The 26,327-nt window shown below is 31.8% G+C and overlaps 1 protein-coding gene across 1 annotated transcript; it reads right to left on the bottom strand.

The window, feature by feature from the left end:
* Window positions 1–1,770: 1,770 nt before the first annotated feature.
* Window positions 1,771–3,230, bottom strand: LOC111024889 (transcription factor MYB48). The gene is made up of 3 exons (XM_088121323.1): window positions 3,028–3,230; window positions 2,704–2,833; window positions 1,771–2,489 (listed from the first exon to the last, which is right to left on the bottom strand). The coding sequence occupies exons 1-3, from the start codon at window positions 3,146–3,148 to the stop codon at window positions 2,021–2,023; spliced, it is 720 nt and encodes a 239-aa protein (XP_087977449.1). The 5' UTR covers window positions 3,149–3,230; the 3' UTR covers window positions 1,771–2,020.
* Window positions 3,231–26,327: the final 23,097 nt, after the last annotated feature.

Raw genomic sequence — 26,327 nt, 5'->3', positions numbered from 1 at the left:
ATGTCAGTTTGTTTCTCCTGAGATCTCCTTGTATCTAAGCAGTTATCGGTCAATTCATCATCAATCGTCTAGACTTTTAGATCTTAGTCGTCCCCACAGACGGCGCCAATTGTTGATGCACAAATTTGGCCTCCTGGGATTCCGCCAAATTCGCATCAATCTTCAATAATAAAAGGGATTGACGGGACCTGCAAAACAAAATAGTATTAAAGACTGGTGTGGCTCTTGCCACACAGGCTCCGATGCTTAAGTCAGAATCGAAATAGTTGAGTATATAAAGTGAGCAGTGTTGTGAGCATACCTTTAGGGTTTAGCTTACTCTCCTATTTATTGAGGTCGAATTCTGATCCCTTCAAGATTTACAACAGTTGAATCTTATTCCCTTTAGAATTTATATAAGTTGAATTCTAATGCACTCAGGAGATCTAAACAAAGTGGGTCTCATGCTTTCTTCGAGTCCGTTCGTTTCATTGTGGGCTTAAGGTTGAATCGAGAGTCAAGGTGGGATGGTTCGGGATGAACTGTTAGGGTTCTCGGTCGGGGGGGCGAGAACTGCTCGACGCTAAGGCCTGGTCAGTTGAGGGCCGGCTCGGGTCGCTAGGTGTCGACCCCCTTTCGTGGTTCGTGCCCACTTCTTAGCTTTCTTTCGGTCTCCTGTCGCCTAGCTGGATCTCGATTATTTCCTTATAACAAAACCTAAAGCAAGATTTGAAAGAGACAACACCAAATGTGTTAAGGAACAAAAGTTCTTGATTTCAATATGTTAAATCTGTCATAACAAGGTCATTACAAGTATATAAATAGGTCGAAGGGATGTTCAACAAAGAAATACCAAAAGTCTTTAGTCAGAGTCCTAAATTGAAGAAAATAAGAAATACAAACTTAAAAGTTGATTGCACATCAATCTAGAAGCCTAAATACGGATCAGCAAACATAGGCACGCTCTGTCTTAATTATCATCTGTAAGAGCTGCTTCACATTTGGATAAGTTTTGACCAACTTTGACATCACAAACTCTCAAAAGCTTCAATCTACAAAGGCACCCGTTCACAATTCTGCACACTCTTTTGGTCCTCCATATCATCTCTCAAAATAGACAACTTTTTTTGTGTCATCTTTGCTTCATTCTCTTTTTGACTCATTGAAGTAACATTATAAAGAATTTTGGGTTCAAAACTTTTTGTTGGTTCTTGTGTATTGATCAGCCTTTGAAGATGTAGTGTAAAAACCTCTTGAATCCTCTTTGCGTTGCTTTTTGTAATTGCTCCCTCGGGTACATCCAATGGATCATTGGTGGGATTTACATCAAATTCTTTTCGTAGAAACATAATTTAAAGTCTCATCATATTCTTTTCGTAGAAACATAATTTAAAGTCTCATCATAATCTTTCATGTAATAACAAATATTGGACTTCATTTCTAAAATAATAACAATATAATTAATTTGATATTCATCCAGATTTGGAATCACATAGAATCTAAACCAAACATATACTTTTGCATTTTAAATTTTAAAACCTAAGTTAATTGTTTTATCCTATACATTATTAGAAATGTATGGGTGGAAATTCACTCTGTCATTCAATCTCAAATCAAGAGTACTTTTAAAATGGAATAACATAAAATTTTAGGAACAAAATAGAATATAAATCTAAAAGTTATGCCGAAAGTAGACTACCTCCCAATGAAGAGAGAACACATCCATAATAAAGTTAAATATTCCAAACTAGACTTCCATTTTTAGAGAGAGAGGAGAGAGAAAGAGGACAATTTAGAGCCAAAGGCAATTTTAATTAACTTTCTACTAAAAATGGGAAAGATCACACAGAACTTGTAACAGTAGTTTGAAAAGTGGGGTATGGTGGTCATGCATGAGATGCAGCAATAAAGTCTAAAGGAAACTCCAAAATGCTATACAGGTCAGAGCTTTCCCTTATCCCTCCATTCAAAAACACAAAAACATAATATTATTTAAACTTCTCTATTAACAATTTTTAAAATGAATTAAATTCTATGGTTTTCATGTTAGAGCAACCGCCTCGCCGTGGTCATAAATATTCATCGCCGCAAACGCCTTGTTTTCCTCCTCGGCCACCTTCCACGGCGGGTACTGCCCGTACTCCCACGGCGGAGAAGCCACCGGAGCCCAGCTGAAGTTGCACATCATCTTCTCATCATCACAAACAGTTTGATCGATGTCTCTCCAAATATCATCCATGCTGTAATCCTCTTCCTCTTCTGTGTTTTCGACTCGATGTCCCCCGGTGTCGTAGAAGCTTTCTTCTCCGATCTCCACCGAGGGAAGCGAGTCGATGGCCGGGTTGTTCGAGGCCAAGGAGCAGTTGGAGGAGGACGATGGAGAGAGGATGACGGTGGTGGCTGCAGCCGCTTTCTTCTTCTCCTGCGCTATCTTTCTCATGTGGGTTCGCCAGAAGTTCTTTATCTCGTTATCTGTTCGTCCTGGCAGCTTCCTAGCAATCCTCGACCATCTGCAAAACCATAACACTCCATCAATATATATATTATTATATAAGATCGATAATTAAGAGAGAAAAATGCAAAAACAAGTACTTTTTATAAAAATTAACGAGTCGTCAATTTTTCAACGACAACGAGGACAAAATTTGGTCTTTACCATTAAATGAGTCTGAGTATTTTCCTATTATATATATAAATAGTTAGAACGTAAAATTTAGAACGAACCTGTTACCCCATTTGGAGTGCAGGTCGAGAACGAGGTGCTCCTCTTGGGGAGTCATCTTGCCGCGCTTGAGACCGGGGTGGAGGTAATTGACCCAACGGAGACGGCAGCTTTTGCCGGTTCTTTTGAGGCCTGGGAGAGAGAGGAGAAGGAAGTTAAAAAGGGTTTCAAAATGGGATTAATATTAATATTAATTAATAATATATGAATATTGATGTGTTCTAATTAACGAATTGATGAATTTTAATGAAACAAAAAAGAAAAAAAAGAAAAAAGCCCTACCTAGCTAGGACTTGAACAAGGTATTTCTCCCGCCACCTTCAAACCTGATACTTTGGCGATGAAATCCCACCGGCGATCGCCAAATAACCCCACAAAGCACACCAGTTGGAAATCTTCTTGCTCTGTCCATGGCCCTTTTCTCATACTTTCCTCTTCAATAACCATCTTCTCTCTCTCCCTCCCTTTTGTTGGATTCTTCTTGCTTTCTATGGTGGACTTTGGGTGTGTACCAGTGACATTTATATAAGCCAAGTCTATGGACCTAACAATTCTCTCTCTCTCTCCTTAAAATAACAATATAACGCACGCTCTCTTTCTTTTTTTTATGTTCTTTTATTGTGGTTTACATTAACTTTTTTTTCTTTTCGAATCATGTCGTGTGTCTTGTACTAATGGATCTTTATAATTGGAATGTGTTGTCTAGATTGAATAGTGACCCATGCAAGATTAAAACTTGAGATGTTAAGTAGGTATAGTACCTCAAGATCCTAAGCGTTTGAGATTGTGCCATCCTTCATGGAATTCTACTTAATTAGCATTAATTATTCAACTCTACGGACTTAATTAGCATAGTTTGAGATTTTATTAAATATGATGTTGATCATATATATATGTTGAATAGTTAAACGTATTAAATTAACTTTCTAACGTCAAAGCGAGCATAGCTTAGTGGTAATTGGCATATATCTCCAACCAAGAATTTGTAAGTTCAATCTTCCACCTCCACATATTGTATTAAAAAATAAATAAATAACTTTTAAATTAACTCGTGGAAATTCAAAGTGTATACTCAACAAAGATATTTATGTTTTAACAATTAACCATATTGAGATTGAGTTAATAATCACATATTACATCATTTTAATTCAACCTCCCACCTCTAAGAAGCCAGATCAAGATTTTGTTTTAATCGCTAAGCTATGTTCATGTTGACAAATTTTCGTACTTATTTTAAAAATGTAACAACACATATTTTACCATTTAATCTTTAACTAATGACAAACATTAAATAAGCTTTATACAAAATTATGGAGGACAAAAACCAAAACTTTTAAAAGGGTAATCAATCTTTTTTTAGTACAATAATTTGGAGATATATGGAAGATCAAACTTTCAACCTCGAGTAAAGGAATACATGTTAATTACTATGTCACGTATTGGTAGTAACAAAATCTTATTATATTAAGATTAACTTTTTCTTTAATTTATTACCAGATTTAAAAGATGTATCTATGGTGATTTAATTTTGTTTCCATTAATATATTATATATGTGATCTCACACTATTGCGTCCACTTGCCTTATCCTATTATTATTAATGTATGTTTTAAAAAATTTGGTATTTTGATTAATTTAATGGAAATGTCAATGTAATAAGATTCATATAATCTTGAAAACTAATATAAACCATAGGGTTAAAATAATGTGGATGTGTCCCAATGTGAAAGCAGATATTTTTTGTCCATTACAAGAGCCCCCTTGTGTTTATCTTTAAACAGATTGTGCTGTATTTTGTGGAATTCAATAAAAGTATATATCTAAAAGCATAAGGGATAAAGAAAATTTGTGAGAAAAGGACAAATGGAATTAGCTCAGCCACAATTGGATGAAAGGGAATAACTTCATAATTGAACCCTAGACTTCGTCTTTCTCTCTTCCTTTCCTTCTCTTTTTCTTTTCCTATTTTTTTATTAAGTAATATACCATTTAATATGAAAATATTGATCCAATCAATTAATAAAGTATATGCCTTTTAGCATTTGGAATAGCCAGTTTTATGTCAGTTAAAAATATTGAGAGGTTTTAATTTATGGGAATGTAAATGAAAAGATAGATAAAATATTAATAATAATGAATATTTTAAAGAAAATAATTAAATATTATAATAAATATTTTAAATAACCAATAAATATTTTAGTCTAGTGTTAAGGAATTTTAATGTTAATATTATGTCTATATTAACTATTAGTGATATTTTATTATTTTTTTTATATTTTGTCTTTTTTTTTAATAATAGAAATGTAGATTCATCCTGCATGTTCATGTCGAATAATGGACTATGAAAATGTCAAACATATCAAAACAAAAATAAATACTTTAGATAGATTCAGTCCAAAAAGATGAAATTATAATACATACGAACAAATTCATTTAAATTTGAAAAAGAAATAAACGGTGAATAATGGAACCCTTTTTCCAGGTACCTTTGAATGTGAATCTTTTTTTTCTTTTTTCTCTTATAAAAGACAAATATATTATTAGATTCAAATTGGTCTAATATTACTAGATAAATGAATGCATTCACGGACCACAATTTCCAATAATTGTGTGCATTATAGGAAAATATTTCGCTCTTTTTATATATATGTATATTTGTATATGTATATACTTTCTCTTTCAATGTTGAGTAGTAACTTTGTTCTAACTCCATTAAATATTTGACAATGAAGAATGAGAAATGTAAAATATAGATTTTTTTAAAAAAAATAATAAGTTGTCATTTTTTCTAGACGTGGTAAGGACAAGATTTGGTCCTCACCAAAGAGCTAAGTGACCGTTTGTTTCATGAGAATCCAAGATTCTCATTAGACGGACATCTCAATTCCCACATTGTTTCGAGATACCTAAATATCCTAGGATGTTCATACTGGAGGCATCATATGAGTTTTGGATGCCCTTTTGAAACACGGGTTTCCAAGATTCTTGTATTTAGGGCATCAACTTTTTACATTTTCGCCCTCCATTTTTTTTTCTCTATATATTTTATTGTGTCAATTTTTTTAATTTTTCCTCAAAAAATTCTTTATTTTTATTTTTAAATTTATAATTAAAATAAATTAATATACTCATCGTCTAATAAATAATTTTATGCTATTAAGTATATTTGTACATTAGATTTACATGTAAAATAAACTACAATTAAATTATATAACATCTCCATTTATTTTTAATATTTCGAAGGAATTACATTATTAATAATATTTATTATCATAAATATATAATTGTAAAGCAACATTTTTTTTACCGCCAACATACCCGTGATATTTTTCCTCTTAAAGACAATATAATGTGATGATAAGATAAATAAATTTCACCCAAGGTAACATAAATTATATAATTGTCCTTTTAGAAAACTATTAAAGTTGGAAATGAGACTTATATTAAATTAATAATGAATTAATTTGTTGTTCAAAATAACATATAAAAAATAAATAAAAATAAATAAAAATCAATTCAAATAAATATATTATATTATATGAATTTGTAAATTATATAAATATTTGTGATGACATTTTTGGAACATTTTATAAATTTAACACATTCCTGAGAATAAATCTGGAAAACAAATCTGGGTATCCAAATATTCTCGGATATCCTTAAAAATCTATCTACGAAACAAACATGGTTATCTAAAGATGTTGGACATCTAAAATTCCGAGCATCTGAAATTTTGGACATCTTTAGATGCTAGTCATCTATATTCTCGAAAAACAAATGACACTAAAAGTTTTCTATATATATAGTAAACAAAAAAAAATTTTAAAGAAAAATACTTGATCTTTGACAATAAGGAGAGAATCGTATTCTTACCACTATTATATATTTGACAATTAAGAGAGAGAAATACAAGAACCACTTTTTATAAAAATTAATGAATTATCAAATTTTCAATGATGATGAAAATATGATTTGATTATTACGGGAGCCAAGTATTTTTTTTTTTTTTCCAAACCGTTGCAAACAACTCAATTATAGACTAGATTTTAGAAAGGAAAAAAAGTCGAGCCAAAGTTCAGAATTATCCGGCCAAAGTTCAGAATTATATCAAGGTATTTCGAAAAAAGAAAAAATGTATATCATAGCAAGAAGAAATTGTTGATTAAAGATATTTTGTGGTCTAGAGCCCAAGAGCTTACTTTAGTCAACAAATATGATTAGAAAAACTTTGGCCTAAATGTAACTTTAGACTATGTTTTTAAAATTATACCATTGTTAAAAATCAACTATGATTTTACTTTAGACCATGGTCAATTTTTTTAACAATAGTCTAAAAATCAACTTCAAAAAATTGATGGTCGTCTTGAATTAAATTATGGGTTTCCTTTATATTATAAATTCATAGTTTAAAAACACTTTGGTCTAAAATTCAACAACTCGTGATTAAAATGTAAATTAAACAACATAAAAGTATATAAGAGTGAAATTTTTACGAGTGAGACATATATATAGAAGCAAATTGTTCTCTTTTCTATAGAACTTTGCATAATATGAACATATGCTATGGTAAAAAAAAATGTTGATTGCCGAGATCAAATACAATACAACCATAATTCATAACATTATATTGTCAAAGAAGTGCATGTATGATGACAAATTACAAATTTTCATTTTATTATTAATTGATAATTAATGTATAGGTATTGTGGTGGTTGTTTTGTACTAGTAAAAATGTGTCACTGCCTAACTTTTTTTTAATTAGTAACCTCTAACTATTTGATCTATACGTAGTTAGAAATAAAATAATTTTAAAATTATAGATCTCAATGTTCGTATATTGTATTTTATGAACTAATCTTAATTTAAAAACAATGTAAACACTCGACATGTCGCTATCATGTTCTAATTAAAACAACATATTTGTTGGGTATGACCTAATTAACTATATAATAAAACATGCTTGTGGAGTTTTTATAAGTTGGCAATATAAGTAAGCCAATGGCCTATATAAGTAAAAGCATTTATTTATAGTGATCATTTTCTTGAATTTAATTAAATGGATGGTTTTGCTTTACCAAGAATTTATAGGACCACACAGTCACACACACACCATTAATATCTCAAACATATAAAAGTTAAATTTAAAATTAAAATAAAAGAAAAGCCTTTGTTCTTATTTACTGTTGATTTGACTGACAGCTTTCATGGGTCATATATTATAATATGTAGATAGTGGAATTTGGCATCATATGGGGTTATGTGGTTAAATTATATTTGTCATTGTGCATTTTAAAAAATAGTGTTTTTTTAATATAATAATATGAGTAAATGAGCACGATATTTTAGATGGAGATATACTCTTTAAAAAAAATTGTGTTGAATTTTCATGTTTATTTCATTTTTTTATTTTTAAATACTTTATTTTAATATCTAATTTTTACATAAAATTATTTTAGTATATATTATTAAATTTGTAGTAACTTAAATATCTATATGAACCAATATTTAGTGAATCAAAATTATATTAAATAATTAATTTTGTTTTTCTCATACACAATTGAGGTGGAGGATTCATCGTTCTATATTAATAATGGTCTTGTTCACCTAGCAATATTCATATCAATATTCTAAGGATACAACAATTCGTATTTTTGGTAATAAGTCATATAAAAAATCTTATAATAATTTTAAAAATTAAAACAAAAACTTATTTAAAACATAATCTTTAATACACTTTGGAAAATAAATTTCACTTGATCGTGCCCTTGAAACAAAAAATAATTTTTTAATACAACAACTGTTTATGCGAGGTGGGATATGTGTGAGCTACATAGGTGAGTCGAATAAGAACGAGCTAAACAGGAAGACTTGCATGCAAAGAATAAACACTCTGATACTCAAGTTACTCCAAAGTTCAAATTTCGAGGTTGATTTCAGACATAATTGCATACATGATTGAGTGGAGTTATGATGTATTTACAGGGGTTAGGTCGATATGTTTCCGCTATGGCAAGCGTTAGTTTGTTACTAAGGTTGTTGAACTACTCCCAATTGTACAAGAAAAATGTCGGAATCTTAACTTGGATCAGATGAACTATGGATCCTTGACATTTATTTGAGGTTCTAAGTCGTAGGTGGCGATCTTTGCAGGTCGTGATAGACCTCAACTCTTGGTCCACGTGCCACGCTGTAATTTTTCATCCCAACACTATACAAAATCTCTCTCCAAACAAAATGGTAATATTCAAATCAATCTTGACTCTCTTGGGGACTTTTGAAGCGAAGGAGTTCACAAGAGTGAAGTTGAGTGAGAAACTCCACCCCTTCTTGGAGTGAAGAATTTTAAAACTACAAATTTGAAGAATAAATTTACAATTCAACTCCCCCAATTTACTATTTAATTTCTCACTTTATTTTATTTTATCTCTCTTCTCTTTCTTCACGTGTCCCGCATCAAATCATATATTTTTTCTCTTATCTCTATCCTCACCATGTGACCACATCCTCTCAAATTTGGTGGTCCCACCATTTTTTCTTTTTTTATTTATTTATTTTAAATTTTGGTGAGTTAGTACAATTTTTCTCTTATATATTTTTTTACGGAAAATACTTAACATCTTCAGCAATGAGGAGGAACCTTATCCTTCTCACCATTAAATGTTTGATAGCTAGAAAAGATAAATACAAAAATATAAACTTTTTTTGTTAATAATAATGAATTGTCAAATATATTTAATGGTGAAGAGGACAAGGTTCTCCTCAATAAGGAGGTAAGTAATTTTCTTTTTTACTACTCTTCCCTAGTGACATCTCTCTTCTTCTAATTTCCAATTATTCAATTTTATTTTTTTACAATTTAATTGTTTTTGTTTCATCTCCTTCCATACTCACAATAATACATACTGAAGTTTTTTAAATTGTAATGCAAATTTATTTTTTTAATTCATAGAAATATATAATTTTCAATTATTATATATTAAATGAATTATAATTCAATTTTATATATATGTAGTTTTTTTTCCTAAAGATATGTAGACGTAGTCATGTCTCGATGTAAAACAGAATTTAAAATGTCAAGCTTAAATAATTAAATTTAAAAATTTAAATTTAAACATGTGATGAAATCAAATTAATTAAGTACTTAAATAATCTTAATTCTTTATTAAAGAATTATTATTTTTATTTTAATTATTGTTTTCTCTTATACATGTTTAAATAATTATAGTTTGTAAAACGAGTGACTTTAAATTAAGAATAATAGTTTATTTTGAATTTATGAAGATGAAGATATTTAATTTCAAGCGAGCATATATTAAAATAAAATTTTTTATTTATTTTTAAATTAGTAATATTCAAAATAACAAAATAAATTGTATTGTATTTTTAACTTACTCAAATAAAATCTATATTAAAAAAACATTTAATTCTTAAATTAGACATAATAAAAATAAGAAATATAGATGTATGGTATTTCAATTGAAGTTGGTCAATTAAAATAATCTAAATATGTATTACTTTATTTTTAATAGAGTGAATTTAAAAGAGTTAGAGAATGTATTTTGTTTTCAAAGTAATCAAATTAAAATAACAAAAAGTATAAGAAAAATTAAAGTAAGATCATTACTTAAATAAAATTCTAAGACAATTATGTAAGAAAAAAAAAGGAAATAAACAATTATATTATAAAATCTTATTAGGTTCCTTATCTTTTCAATATGAGATCCTTAACATGTCTCCTATAAATGGTGACTCTTTTGGGTTCACCAATCGTGGTCGAATCTCATTTCTTGAGAGGATACTTGTTTTAGCTTTTGGGCTCTAATACTATATTAATATTTATAGAGTTACATCTCAAAACTAATTGTGACGTCTCTTATATTTTCAATGTGCAATCCCTAATAACAATATTGGGTAAGAGTAGTGTGATTTTCGTACCTCTACTGCTTTGGGAACACATATTTATAGGGATCCTTTTGCTTAAGTAAACTTGAAGAGCAAGTTTGCTTGGGAGATTGTACTACACTGTCAACTGTAGATGGATAACTATGATTGATATATATATACACACACATATACCTCTAATTTATTACTGATATACAGTTTATATAACTATGATATTCACTAATATAACTTCTTATAGGATCATATTATCTATTAAATTATTATAAAAAATAAAGAAATTTAATTAAAATTATAAGTTGAAATTATTAATTCATATATCGACAAAAAAAATTTAATCGTATATTTTATGAGTGAAAGCTAAAATTGGAAAATGAAAAAATTAGCCAAATCGGCTTAATTCGATCAGTGGAACTGTAACGGTGATTTAGTTCAATTTTCTTAAACTTATATGTCAACTTTGACAAAAACCAACCTAATCATTTCATTTATACCTATTATAAACTCCATGTTTTAGAAGAATTATAATGATAAATTTATATGCAATAATCTATTTACACACTTTAGTCCGATTTCGAAAAATACTTTTAAAAATTAATAACAAAACTAATTAAATATTGACTTCACACAGTAATTACTAAAAAACATTAGATTAATAATTAGATTAAAAATAACTTATTCATACTCACAAAATAAATATTATTACATTTTTAATCACATATATATAAATAATCTAAACTGTTTAATTTTAAATTCAAAATTCAATCCAGGTCATACAATCTAACAAGTTCATTTCTCTAAATCCATAATTTTATGGAACTCTTTTTACTAGTTAAAAGTCAAATTAGCGTAATTAATTAAAGAAATGTATTTTATACGATAAATGAATTTAACTATTTTGGTTAGTTTATTTTGAAGATAATTACTTTTAAATAATTATTGTTTAAAACGTGTTAACTTTTTAATCAAATACATTAATTATGTAAAAAAGAAAAAAAGAAGTTAAGTTTATTTTTTAATGGTAATTAGCATAACAAGAAATGAACAAAGATTAAATAAACCATGGATAATACTTATTTTCTGATAAATTACATGTCAGATATAAAACAATTATCGAAAAAATTAAGCAAACAAATGTATTATTTTTTTATGCTTCCTAATTTCATACGGAAACAAAAATTTTAATTTAATTTTAATAATTTCAATAAAATAGTTAATATATGAAGTATCTATTATTTATTAAAAATTCAAAATCTACCAAAAAAAACACACTTTTATGCTTAATAAACCCAAATTTAATAACCATGCTTAAACTTCCAACCAAACACGAGGTGACTCAAATGACCTTTAAAAGTTTTTGAAATGCTCAAATGATCCACCCGTCAAGAATGTGTCCAAATGACCTACTTTAAACATTAATGATGTGTCAGAGGAAATGAAATGACCAAAATGCCCTTAATTATAAGACATGACTGCTGGAAAAAACTTCGGTCGGGGTCATATTAATTCTCGCCCGAGAATCATTTAATTCGCAACAACCATTGCCCTTGATTTTGCTGCTTTTGATTTCTTCCTAAGATTGGACTACATTTGAAAAGCAATTTTATTGTTTTGTTTGCTTTTTTTGCTTTGATTTTGAAAGAGGTTGTCATTTTTAAATTTAGTTTCGTATTTCGGCATGATTCTGTGAAGGTTGACTATGAACCTCGAGCGGGAGTTATGGTTTCCCAGCCGAGTTTCATAAGAAACGATGAACCTCGGGTGGGGTTTCGTAGGTTTCGCTCGAGGTCAACGGTTGGTGATAGAAAAAGTTGACTCAACCTCGAAGTTTTTAAGCTTCTGTAGTCATTTTTCTCGGGTTCGACCTCAGGCGAGGTTGAGCCCGAGGTAATTGAAACCCTACGAGTCTAAAGAGGATATTGCTCTCAATCAAAATTGAAGATTCGAATCACCACTCATACACCTAATTCAACTAAAAAATGTAAATATAGTAAAATATAATTAGAACACAAAGATTATCATGTCAACAAAAATATTGACAGAACCGTTGATACTATGAATTCATAATAAAAATCGTACAACTATTTAGATTAATAATTAAGTTTTTCAAATTCTTAAAAATTTTGTAGCTAGTGTCTTTTTTTTTTTTTTAAATATTTTGTCATCATATAAAGCAATAAAAATATTGGTTCATCCCACCTAGGCAATATATTGACACGTCAATGACTAAAACCTTAATTGATTAAACTTTAGAAGATTAAATTTTCACCTTAAACATCATAAAATATTTTTCAAACAATAAAAAGTAATGGGTATCTTTAATATGGAAATGAAATTAAGGTATGTTTCATATGTAATTTAGATTCCGTTTCTTGCTTTCAGTGGAAAGATTTATTTTTTAAAACTATTTTTGAATTCTGTGATCTGAAGAGTAGAAATTCTGAAAACAAAATCTTTTTGACTGTTTTTAGATTTTGAATTTGAAACTTTAAAATATTGAATTACATAAAAAAAAATTTGATAAATATACTATTTTATGTTACAAACTTATCTTATTTCTATTAAAATTAAAATATGTAAGATATATATATTATAAACTATATAATATTGTAAAATAATAATTCTATAAAATTTATAACAAAAATGTTAATAAATTAATTAATATTTTTTAGATTAAACTAAATATTTAGTTTGTAACCCTCCTTAGATTACAAATGTATTGCTGAACACTCATTCAAAAATTTTTTAAAATGAAATTCAATTTCTAATTAATCTGTTACCAAATAAATATTAAAAAACAATACAATTTTATTTTTCATTAAATTTAGATCACCAGTCAAGTACACCCTTTTTAACTTAAAAGATACGGATTCAATGAAAACAGGGTTGCATTCTTTGTTTTCAAATATGTGTTGGGTAGCAGATCTAAAAAATTTATCTCAATAAAAAAAATTCAACATGTTTTATTAATATATTAGGAAGTCATTAGTTAGAAAATATTTAGTTTAATTTAAAATATTATTAATTATTTTTTTAACATAAACGTTATAAATTTAGTTAGAATTAGTATTTTGTAATATTATATAATTTAAAATATATTATATTTTACGTGTTTTAATTTTAACAAAAATGAAATGAATTTATAACCTGAATAGTGTATTAATCAAAAGTCTCTTTTTTTAATATAGCTCTGCATTTCAAAGTTTTGGATTAAAAATCATGAATAGTATATTAATCAAAAGTTTTTTTTTAATATAACTCTGCATTTTCAAGTTTTGGATTTAAAATCTGAAAACACTCAAAACATAAAAAAATTGTTTTCAAAATTTCTACTATTTTGACTACAAAATTCGAAAAACAATCCTACCAAACAGATAATCATTTGAATTCATTTGAAAACAAGAAACATATGATCCAAATTATCTAGCCAACGAAACTCGATATTTTTTTAAGATTTTTTTTTAAGTAATGTTTTCTTTTAAACTTATTTTTAAAATAATGTTGGTGTAAATAAAATCGAAAGAAAAACGTGTTTTTCAAAACTTATTTGAAAAATAACGCGTGAAAATTAGGATGAAGTTGCTAAGTTTCATAATTTTTATCCGCAAACACGAAATTCTTTTGTTGATTCCATTGTTCCCAAAATAAAGTGCTCTCTCTCTCTCTCTCTCTCAACCACCTCTCTCTCTCAACCACTTCCTTCCTCTCACCGACAGTCTCGTCTTGTCGGAGGATTCTCCATCCACGTCGTTTCCTTCATCGTCGTCAACACCCATTCCGACTTCCACCATGTGTTCGACCATGGAATTGGATTTGGAATTTTGTTCTTTGCCACCGGAACTAGCCCCATCATTTCAAATAGGCCCCAATGTTGTTCGAAACCCATGAAAAAACGATCAAAATGCCCATATAGAACCTAAAAAGGGAAAAAAAAACCAACCGACAAAACAAGAAAAAAAAGATGGAATTGGGGGTGGGATTACGCGGGGTGTGAATTTGAAAATTATGAAATCCTAGAAACTATGACCATCTCAGTTGGTCCACGAAGTCACATCCTAATTTTCAGGCATTATTTTCTAAACATGTTTGAGAAACACATTTTTCTATAAATTTTATTTATACCATCGTTATTTTAAAAATAAGTTTAAAACAAAACATTATTTAAAAAAAAAATCCAACGAAACTTAAAATTATTCTAAAATAGAATTCCTAGAGGAGTTGATTTTGAGTGGGACCCCCTTGATGGGAATGATTGAGCTGTCAACTCCTTCCTTTATGTGTCTTTCTCTTATGTGTCTCTTAAATGGTTTGAAATCTTGGGAGCCTCAAGCCCCTTCTCCAATTAGGACTTTCATCTCCATGCAATTATTAATATCACTGTGAAGAAATAAAATATATATATTTAATGAATTTGTCCATAACATTGCATGGCCCAACAAAAGCTTGCCAAAATTTTATTTTGTGGTCCTAATTAACATTACCAATGGTCACCCACTTTTTAATTCTTGAGTATTACCACACACAAAATATATTTAATTTAGATGATAATATAATATTTGTTTATCTTATCAAGACATTGTAATTAATCCTGCTTTTTTTTTTCTTTTGTCTTTTTTACCATATAAAAGTTTTCTAAAATATTCGTGAATATTGATTTTTGTAAAAAGGAAAATTCAGCTTTGTCCTTCCAAAGAAAAATAATAATGAATAGTTAACTTAGATATTGATTTCGATTTTAGGTTTCAATTTACCACCTTTTAGTTAGAATAGGTGTCTTAAGTTAAATATTAATTTTGTTAATTGATACGTAATCCTTTTTGAAAAATATTTAGCTCCCAAATAGCAAGCTTGTGTTCACCCTCATTAAATGTTGACGGTCAGAAGATAAAGGTAAAAATAGAGATTTTTATAAAAAATAATGAGTTGTCAATTTCTTAATAGTGGTGATGACAAGATTTGATCCACATGGTTAAATTGTCTTTATAATTATTTTTATGAGAAAAAGGATAATTTAATCCCTACTGGTTTGAAATATTTTTCCATTACTTCTTTGATCATTTAAAAGTTCAATTTTATGATTCATGCACTGAGCTTCTAAATCAAAAGATTTTATTTTCACAAATCATTAATATTCACTAGGAAAATGATTGTATCATGACATCACAATACACTTAAATAAATTCAGTACAGCAATACTTGGACCTTGCAGTACGTATCACCTACCATGAAGTATAGTATTTCAATCTTTAAGTGAACGTAATACCAAAAATCTTTAACATCCTCTCCATTTGAGCTCTAGAATGGGCACGGGTGTCCTCAATTATAGGAGTAAAAAGATAAAAAGCTATCGATGATGAGTTATAAAAAAAAAGACACCCATAATTAATTGATGAAATAGACATACTCATTCATAAACGTGAAACTTTACCTACTTCATATGACCCGAGCCATAGTAACTTACGCGGGTTGATATGATTTGTTGTTATAAAAATGATCCATTAAAAAATACCCACAAGCACTTTGGAGAAAAGCTAGATGGGTGGCTAGAGATAGAAAGAGAAAAGGCCAAATTGCCCCAATATCATATCTTGGGATCAGTTCGGAAAAGTTTAATTGATTGCAAAGATTGGGCAAAATCTTTGGCCTCTTGTTATTCTCTGTTGTTTGAGGGATAATTATTAAGCAGAAAAAGACTGTATAGAGAGTTAGAAATAGAATGAGATTCTATATTGCCTTCTGATTTATCAATCAGTTTCCTATTCCTCTCTTTCTACTGTTGTTCAGTCAAAGGCAAAGGGTTTTAGCCCACAAATTTGGAATGATTAGCTTTGATCATTTCCCACTTTTCTTGGCCTCGGGCAATCAACTATTATCTATCTATTACATCATTGCATCTAGAATTCAGCTGCACAAAGTGGTTCTATATATCATCAACAAGTGCCATTTCTTGATTCTTTTGTCGTTTTTATCCAATAATTGTATAAACTTTTAGCGTTAAATTATAGATAGATTATTCGATCCACATTCCAACTCTTGTCAGGCATTTATTGAACTAAACAATATTAATGTTTTTTTAACCTATAAGATTTTTGCTGACTAAAACAAAAGTTTAGGATCTGATTGGTATCTGTCTTTCGTTTTCAAGATTCACTGAATCAAGAATAGTTGCTTGACGGATTTTGTGGTGAGTAGAAATTATGAAAACAACATTTTAATGTTGTTAGTATTTTCAGATTTTGAATTTACAAATTTAAAATACATTATTATATTAAGAAAGATAAAGCTTTAATAAATATATTATATAATGTTATAAACTCGTTTAATTTTTAGTAACTCTTAAATTAAGATATGATATACTATCTAAAATATATAATGTTGTAAAATAATATTTCTACAAATTTATAATATATATAATAAATTAATTAATATTATTTTAGATTTAACTAAATATTTAGTTGGTAACTACGTTACTTGAATAATTTTTTAAATTGAGATTCAATTTCAACATCGGATACCAAACAAATATCTACAAACACTGAAAACAATTATTTTTATTGAATCGCTTGTTTTCAGATCACCAACCAAACACATCCTTAAAGATTGAAATAGAATACAAGTGTAAAGTTTTGAAACTAAATTAGAATTTTAAGCCTAATTTCAAAAGTACTCTCAAATGGAGTCAAGATAGAATTGATCATGGTGGATCCACCATGATTCATGAACTAAATGGCAATCAATTTTCAAATTTGAAATTGCAAAAAAGAAAGAGAAAAAGAAAGACAGCTTTTTGAGGAGATAGATTATAAAAATATATATAAATTGGAAAGATTATTAATTTAGAGGAAAGTTGGCATTAATGGAAATTGTGAAGAATACAAAAGGAATGGAAAGGAAAGAGATATTTATATAGAAGGATAAGAGAGTAGCACAAGGCAAGTGGGTGAGAAGCGTGTGTTTTTGGGCAGAGCCAAAGCAAAATATAGTGGCAATGCTTACGAATGCAGAAATAAGGGTTTTGGAGATAAAACGCACAACAAAATGTGTGGGGGATTCATCTGCCTTCTCACCTACTCATATTTCATATTTCCTAATAATAATAATAATAATAATAATTAATAATTAATAATTAATAATAATATTGATTGGCATAAACAAGTCAAGATGAACATGAGGATGCCCCCATTAAACCATTCTCTCTATCTTTCTAAGTTTTTGTCCTTGATACTTTATTCGTGATTTGGTTTCACCCATACACGTCACACACAACACAATATTAGTACTAATAATAGTTTGGTTAAAAATTACAAATTCAAACCCTAAGGTTTATGATTGCAATATTTATTATTCTTTAAAATGATTCAATTGAGTCGTCAAAATTTTGAATTGTGAATCTACCTATGTTGTCGTTATAGTTAGCATTTGTTGATGCAGAAACCTGGCCTCCTGAGATTCCGTCAAATTCGCACCCATCTTCAAGAGTAAAAGGGATCGATGCGACCTGCAAAACAGAATAGCATTAAAGATCGGTGTGACTCTTACCATACAGACTCCGATGCTTAAGTTAGAATCGGGGTAGTTGAGTATAAAATGTGGGGGTGTTGTGAGCATGCATTTAGGGTTTAGCTTACTCTCGTATTTATAGAGGTCAAATTCTAATCCCTTCAGGATTTACATCACTTGAATCCTAATCCCTTTAGTGTTTACATCAGTTGAATCCTATTCCCTTTAGGATTTATATAAATTGAATACTAATGCACTCAGGAGATCTAGACAGAGTGGACCTCATGCTGCATTGAGGGTCGAGACTAAGTCGACTCGGATCGTGCTGCATGGGGGTCGGGGCGAATCGGTGAAGTGCTCGACCATTGGGTCGAGAACTCCTCGGTGCTGAGCACTGCTTGGCGCTGACCTCGGGTTGGCTATGGCCGGCCCGGGTTGCTGGGCCCCGACCCACTTACCTCTCCTCGGGTCTACTCCTTTTTCGGCTCCTAGCCGACCCGGGTTGCTGGACCCCGACCCATACCTCTCCTCGGGTCCGCTCCTTCTTCGGCTCTATTTCCTCTTTTCGGTTGTTTAGTCCGATCTCTATTTTCTTCCTATAACAATAGCCCCCACTCTCAAAATAGAAGGTAGAAAGCATGCTAGGGCTTCTATATTGAGAGTATTTCTCGATGTTAGTTGTTGTCTCTATGGGCTGGCCGTCACAACCCCTATACTCCTTTTTAGTTGACTACCATCATTGTCAGTTGTCGTTTTTATGAGCTGGCTATCATAACCCTTATTCTCTTTTGTTGTAGTTGGCTACCATCAAGTTTCTTAGGCACTACTATAAGGTTAGCTTTTACCGTTAGATTTTGGCCTTGGGATTTAACCTTTCAGTTGAACTAGCTGTACCCCTTTTGGGTTTCTAACTTGTTTGATTTTGCCCAGGGTTTTATACTCTAGGGTTTACTCTTAGGTTTCCAACCTATTTGGCTTTTGCCAATGGTTTTATACCCTGAGTCCAGTCGATACCCTTTTGTTGTTGTCGATTGTCGTTTCATGGGCTGGCTGTCATAGCCCCCATTCTCTTTTATTGTAGTTGGCTGCAATCAAGTCTTTTAGGCATTGCTATACGGTTAGTTTTCACTGTTAGATTTTGGCCTTAGGATTTAACTTCTCAGCAGGGCCAGTGACACTTCTTTGGGTTTCTAACCTATTTGGCTTCTGCCCGTGGTTCTATACCCCAGGATTGACTTTTGGGTTTCTAACCTATTTGGCTTTCGCCAATTGTTTTATACCCTGAGTCTAATTGGTCTTAGGTTTCTAACCTTTTGGTCTTTGCCGGTTTTTTACCCTAAGTTAATCAACACCCCTTGGTTTTTAACTATTTTTGGTTTTTACCAAATGATTTTCTACCCCTGGGTTTCATTGATTAGTTAGGCTTGCCTGCTTTTTGTTTTAATCTTGTTGGGCCTGTACGCATGTCTTTTTCAGCACCTTGGGATTCTTTTCCCTAGTTTCACTAACTGGCTTCTAGCTTATTGGCCTACTTCTAGGTTTGTCCCTGTTCGAGTTCCCTACCAGCTATTGATTTACTTACCCATACCCCCACTTGAGGGATTTTCATTTAGAATAAAAGATAAACGCTCAAGTAGTAAAGATTTAATTATATTTCAAATGTCAAAAGTCTTATTCATAATAAATAGAGAGATAGTTGCTCAAGTAATAAGGAATTAATTAAATTTCAAATGCTAGGAGCATTTTTTAAATCACAAACGAGTAAGTATCTTTGGAAACATAATATCAACATGTAGTTACCAAAAAATCAGTCCTAAATTATGCGATCTACCAAATATGCGATTACCAGAAAATTAAAATTAAACTCTCGTAATTATAAATAACAAGAATTACACAGCAAACTTACCATTGAATGAAGTAAAAACTCCATATGTTAATCAGTTGCTTTTCAAGGTAGTGTAGTAGCATTCTCGTGATACTCGTCGTTTTTCTTATTAGATTCTCATCCTGCAGGTCCTCTTAATATCATCCATATCTCTCTAGTGGGAGACTTTGTCGTTGTGGTTGTTGCTGGGAGTTACCTTGGAGGTTTCAACAAATTTCTTTTAGGTGATCCTTGTGGATGAGATATTTCTCCTTTTCCTTGAGACCATGATATCCTTTGTCACTTCGTCAATGTCAACTTGGTAATCAGTAGAAATTGTTGAGTCGTCGTATTGTTTGATAACATAGAATTTTGACCTTTATATGGACTATCTTTTCCACGAGTGGTGAATTTACCCGGTAGGCCGAAGAAACCTGGTCGACATAAGAGATTTTGTCGGTCGAAGACACGATCCGTGGAAGAGACCTGGTCGGTAGAACCGACCTGGTCGGCCGAAGGGACCTTACCAGCGGAAGCGACTTAGTCTGTATAAGAGACCTAGTCGATCGAAGACACCTGGTCTGTGGAAGAGACCTAGTCCATCGAAGAGACCTAGTCGGTAAAAGTGACCTGGTCGATCGACACCTGGTCATGTCTTGGATCCAGTCATGCCCTGGAGTCTGGTCACGTCTTAGATTGGGTCATGACTAATTATGTAGTTGCTTGTCAAGTATTTGTAGTAGCTTTGTTCTTCCGTGGACTACAGATGATCATAGGTTGCTTTTTTCTTTTATTGGATTTGTTGACTCGTTTATCCCAGAGTCTGTTTTGGAATCCGTCGATTTATCTCATTCAGGATCTGTCCTGGAATTTGTTGATTCGTTTGTTTTGGGTCATGCCTTAGAACTTATTGATTTGCCTTTCCCTCGGCTACATTAGGTAGGGGCAGCTCTGTCGATTTATCTCATCTAGGATTTGTCCTAGAATTTGTTGATTCGTTTGTTTTGGATCTTGCCTCAAAATTTATTGATTTGCCTTTCCCTGGGCTACATTAGGTAGGGGCAGCTCCCGAGTCATATGACATTCGTCGTTAGAGAGTTGTGGTCTAGCTCTAGAATCTATGTTGATTTGTTTCTCCCGGGATCTCCTCGGATCTGAGCAGTTCTCCGTCAATTCGCTGTCAATTGAATTGACTTTTAGATGTTAGTCATTCCCACAGACGACATCAATTGTTGATGCAGAAATTTGAGCTCCTGGAATTCCGTTAAATTCGCACCAATCTTCAAGAATAAAAAAGGATCGACGAGACCTACAAAACATAATAGCATTAAAGACCGGTGTGGCTCTTACCACACAGGCTCTGATGCTTAAGTCAGAATCGGGGTAGTTGAGTATAAAGTGTGGGGTTTTATGAGCATGCATTTAGGGTTTAGCTTACTCTCGTATTTATAGAGGTCGAATCCTAATCTCAGGATTTACATCAGTTGAATCCTAATCCCTTCAGGGGTTACATTAGTTGAATCCTATTTCCTTTAGGATATATGTAAGTTAAATGCTAATGCACTCAGGAGATCTAGATAGAGTGGGCCTTATGCTGCATTGAGGGTCGATACCAAGTCGACTTGGATCGGGCTGCACAAGGGTCGGGGTGAATCAGTGAAGTGCTCGACCATTGGGCCGAGAACTCCTCGACGCCGAGGTCTGGTCGGTGCCGAGCACTGTGTGGCACCGACCCCAGGTCGGCTATGGCTGGCTCGGGTTGCTGGGTCCCGACCCACTTACCTCTCCTCGGGTCCGCTCATTCTTCCGCTCAGTTTCCTATTTTTGGTTGTTTAGTCCGATTTCTATTTTCTTCCTATAACAACATTGTAAAATGAATGATAATGTTACGTGCATATAAAACAGGTGTTAGCTAATTTGGAATGATGTAGGAATAGATGATTAAAGGGGCTAGGGTAAATTGAGAGAGAATTGGTTCAAATCCTATGATGACCACTACCTTAGGAATTAGTGATGGAGAAAAATTAGATCAATCAATACTCACGTAAATTCTTCCAATAGGAACTATTTGATAACCATAACAAATAAATAAGAGATATGGATAGAAAACCTTGACACCATAGAAATTACACTGCTTAGCCCCAATCTTGGGACTACATCAGACCTTTTGCAAAAGGTAGGTTCTACGGAATACTACAATGAAGATCTCACTCAAGTTATCACTATACAATGACCATTTTGCTTTTAAGTACCCATACAATGCTACCTAGGATTACACAATTAAAAAACACCTTCACTAAACCCACATGATAAAGACTCATTTTCACACACTGCCCACAACCACTCAAGTCTCTTTTATTTGGATTATGTATAAATAAAACTTTAACGAAATGACTATTTATAAAAGACTAGATATCCTAATCCTTATAGGAAAACAATATTGTAATCTTTATATGACAAAAATATCCTACTCCTTGTAGGAATTCGTAGTAGTATTAGAAATCCTTTTCCTTATTCATACAGGTGTTTTGTTTTGGCTCCATTATCCCAACAATCTCCCACTTGCAGACAAAACATTGATCTTGCCTCGCACTTCAACAACAGTCTCTAATAATCTTGGAAAACTCCACGGCTTCTTCTACAACAACTTTTGATCTTCTTGAAAATTCTCTAAGACTTCTCCTACAAGTTTAAAAACTTGTAAAACAAAATATCAAAAATCACTTCTCTCATCTATCTTTGCCCTGAGATCGGGTAATCTACATGGTCTTGTCTCCCATATGCAAAAAACATAGCCATGTGCTCCCACTCAAACTAAGTGGCGATATCTGAAACTTCCTTCTTCGTTCTCAAACACTGATTCTTGAAGAAGGAACTTTCCACTGATAACTTGATAACTCTATTTAAGCCTACTGCTAGAATTGAAACTTCACTCTTTACCTCAGCACCTACTGGGTTCATCTTCTCTAATGCAACTGTTTGCTGCTACAACTTCATCAATTCATCCATCCGTTTGACAATTAGGGATAATCCCTGACAATCTAAAGAACCTATTTTTGTTCTCTGATTTCCCAATTGTTGTTCTTGAATTGATGGCAGATCCTCCAGATATATTATGGTTGTCTTTGTTGCTGGCTTAGTCCTACCTCTTTAGAACTTATCTGCAACTTGCATCCATTGTTTCAATAATCCTCTGACAACACTCAATCGCGACGTGTAAATTGTAGATCTTCTGCGGCCAATTGCCACCAACTTGGACCATTTTGTAAGCTTCTATTGGTTTTCGCAAAACTCACTTTGATAATCATCATCGTCAAACTTACCTGTAGAGATAAGATTCATTATGATACTGGGTACATATCTTACATCTTGTAGTAATAACTCAGTCTCACTATTGGTCTTCAATCGTATATTTCCAATCCCTCAAGTCTTGGAAAGCTTTCCTTTCCCCATCTTCACGTGGCCGCAATTGCCTTTTCTGAAAGATGTGAACAATCTCCTATTTGAAGATATGTATACTGAAGTTGTGTTGTCTATTGCCCACTCCAATGATTGGTTTCATGTTTTTGTCTTGCTCTCTACAAAGATGAGGACATCATCCACAACTGCATTTGCCTCGACCATATACTTTTTAAGATCCGCCTTTAATATTCTACAATTTTTCTTGACGTGACCTTTTTTTGTGGCAGTGAAAACATTATGCATCTCTTCTCCAATCCCTCCTACTATGCTTCTGCTGCTTGTCATCAAACACAACTTTCTCGTTACCTTGCAACAATGAACCTAAAGTTCATGAATCCATATAAATTTACTATTTGGCATGACCGATTGGGTTGTCTAGAGTCAATAATGATGAGAAGAGTTATTGAGAATTCACATGGACATCCTTTGAAAAACTAGAATATTATTCAATCTAATGAATTGTCATATGTAGCTTGCTCTCAAGACAAATTAATCATTAGGCCACCACAAACTATAGTGGGGACAGAATCAGCTACATTTTTAGAACGAGTTCTTGGTGATATATGTGGATCTATTAATCCATCAAACGTACCTTTTAGACACTTTAGGGTGTTAATTGATGCATCGGGTAGATGGTTACATGTGTGCTTATTATCAAGTTGAAATCTTGCATTTGCAAGATTACTTGCTCAGATAATTAAATTACGAGCACAATTTCTTGATTATACAATTAAGATTATTCGTCTTGATAATGCTGGTGAATTTACATCCCAATCATTTAATAATTATTGTACGACAATTGGGATAAGTGTTGAACATCCCGTACCTCATGTTCATACCCAAAATGGTTTAGTCGAATCATTTATAAAACGACTGCAATTAATTGCTAGACCATTACTTATGAAAGCTAAGCTTCCTACATCTGTATGGGGACATGCTATTCTGCATGCAACATCACTTGCACGCATTAGGCCAACAACCTATCATAAGTATTCTGCGTTACAAGTAGCTTATGGCCAAGAGCCTTTGGATGTGTAGTATACGTTGATAGACACTCAAAGGTGGTTGGGAATATATGTTGGTTTTGATTCCTCATCAATCATTAAATATCTTGAGCCCCTGACATGTGATGTATTTACTGCACGATTTGCTGATTGTCATTTTAAGGAGGCAAATTTTCCAACATTAGGGGGAGGAATTAAGAAGTTGGAAAAATAAATTACATGGAATGCATCTTTATTGTCCCATTTAGATCCCCGTATAGATCAAAGTTCAAAAGATAATTCATTTTCAAAATATAGCAAATCAATTACCAGATGCGTTTATAGATGCTAAGAAAGTGACCAAGTCATATATTCCAGCTGCAAATGCTCAATCAAAAATTGATATCCCAATATAACAAGTTGTCATTAATGAGTCTGCGGCATGCGAGAAGCGTGGAAGACCAATGGGTTCTGTTTGGGATTTTAGATTTAAAATAAATGAAAGAGCGCAAGTGTACACCCGTCACAAGTAGTAAAACGAAATGAGTATTCCAAGTAGCGATCCTTAGGGACAAATGAAGTCTTTTTAATGAAAATGATGTTGATCGGTGACTTCGCAATTGAATTTGGGGTAACAAATATCAAGAATAATGTTGGTTTTGGTATTTTAAGACTCAATGTAATAAAACCAGACCAGTTACATCGAATCAGCTAAATAGGCAATTTTTTCCAACTAGGAGCCAGACACCTCTCACTATTTTTCATCAGTTTTGCTTTGCCATCTTCTTATGTCTAAGTGATTTTGAAGGTATAAGTACATCCCTAATATGTCTATTAAAAAATTGAACTTAATTTAATAAAAACCAACCATAACCTTAGGTCGAGGTCCTGTGTCTAGGCTACCTGAGGGAAACCTTTATGTCTAAAGTATTTCTCTCCAAAGTTAAATCATTAAAGTTGTGAAAATGTATCAACCCTTTCAATATTGATGCTTGGTTAAAACATTAATTGGCCAAATCAAGTTTTAATTTTATAAAACAACCTTAAGTGATAAAAGAAGAGAAAAACACATTTTGCCTTGTTGGATTTTAAAAACTTTAGCTAATTATGCATAACTGGGCTTGGGAAAAATGAATTTAGCTCATAACTTTAAAGGAAAAACAAAATTGAACGTTGATGTGAATAAGAGACATGATTAAAAGATGAATATAATAAAACAAGATGAAAATGGGTGAGTTGCAACCCGAATGACCCTAACCCGTTCTTTCAAGATTGGGGAGCAGTACTTGGTCAATTCCACAACTTTGTGTGATTACAACTTTGTAGAGATGTTGGGTGTGTTGCCCTAAACTTGTAGTTTGTATTTATGTAAAAACAAATTTATATTCAATAAAGTTATATTCAGTCAATTTGTTGTCGAATTCATATCATTCCATTGTCTAAATCCAATAAACTAAACATAAAAGATTATTATCATGTAACCGGAACAACATATATACTGGGTATAGATCTGATCTACCATCGATATACAAGTGGATAATGTCCCGGAAATAACCTAAAGGGTCTATGGTATATGGATAAGGCTAGGTACCTTACCCAAGTTGTTCTTGTGGAGACATGCGAGTGAGGATATTCTGTACAATGAGTTTGTATAAGATCGGACCGTGATATACCCAATCTTTAGATGTAACGCCATTGACTAACAGATTGCTATTTCATATGATGACCGGACATCTCATTCTCAATCTTGAGGGCGTCCTTTGATTTGTATGGGTAAGAGTGGCTCGAGTCGCCGACTCAACATTCCTACCATTTTGAGGATGAGACCGAGTGGTGAGCTAAGAACATAACTACACAAGATGGAATTCACTCCTCCCCGACTTTAGGAGATTAGATGAGTGTTGACTCCGAGACTTGAA

The sequence above is a fragment of the Momordica charantia genome (genome assembly GCF_013281855.1).
Source record: "Momordica charantia cultivar OHB3-1 chromosome 3 unlocalized genomic scaffold, Mcharantia_2.0 BLBB01000003.1, whole genome shotgun sequence".
Taxonomy (NCBI): domain Eukaryota; kingdom Viridiplantae; phylum Streptophyta; class Magnoliopsida; order Cucurbitales; family Cucurbitaceae; genus Momordica; species Momordica charantia.
Note: the sequence above shows the minus strand (reverse complement) of the source record. Positions and strands in the feature narration are given on the sequence as shown.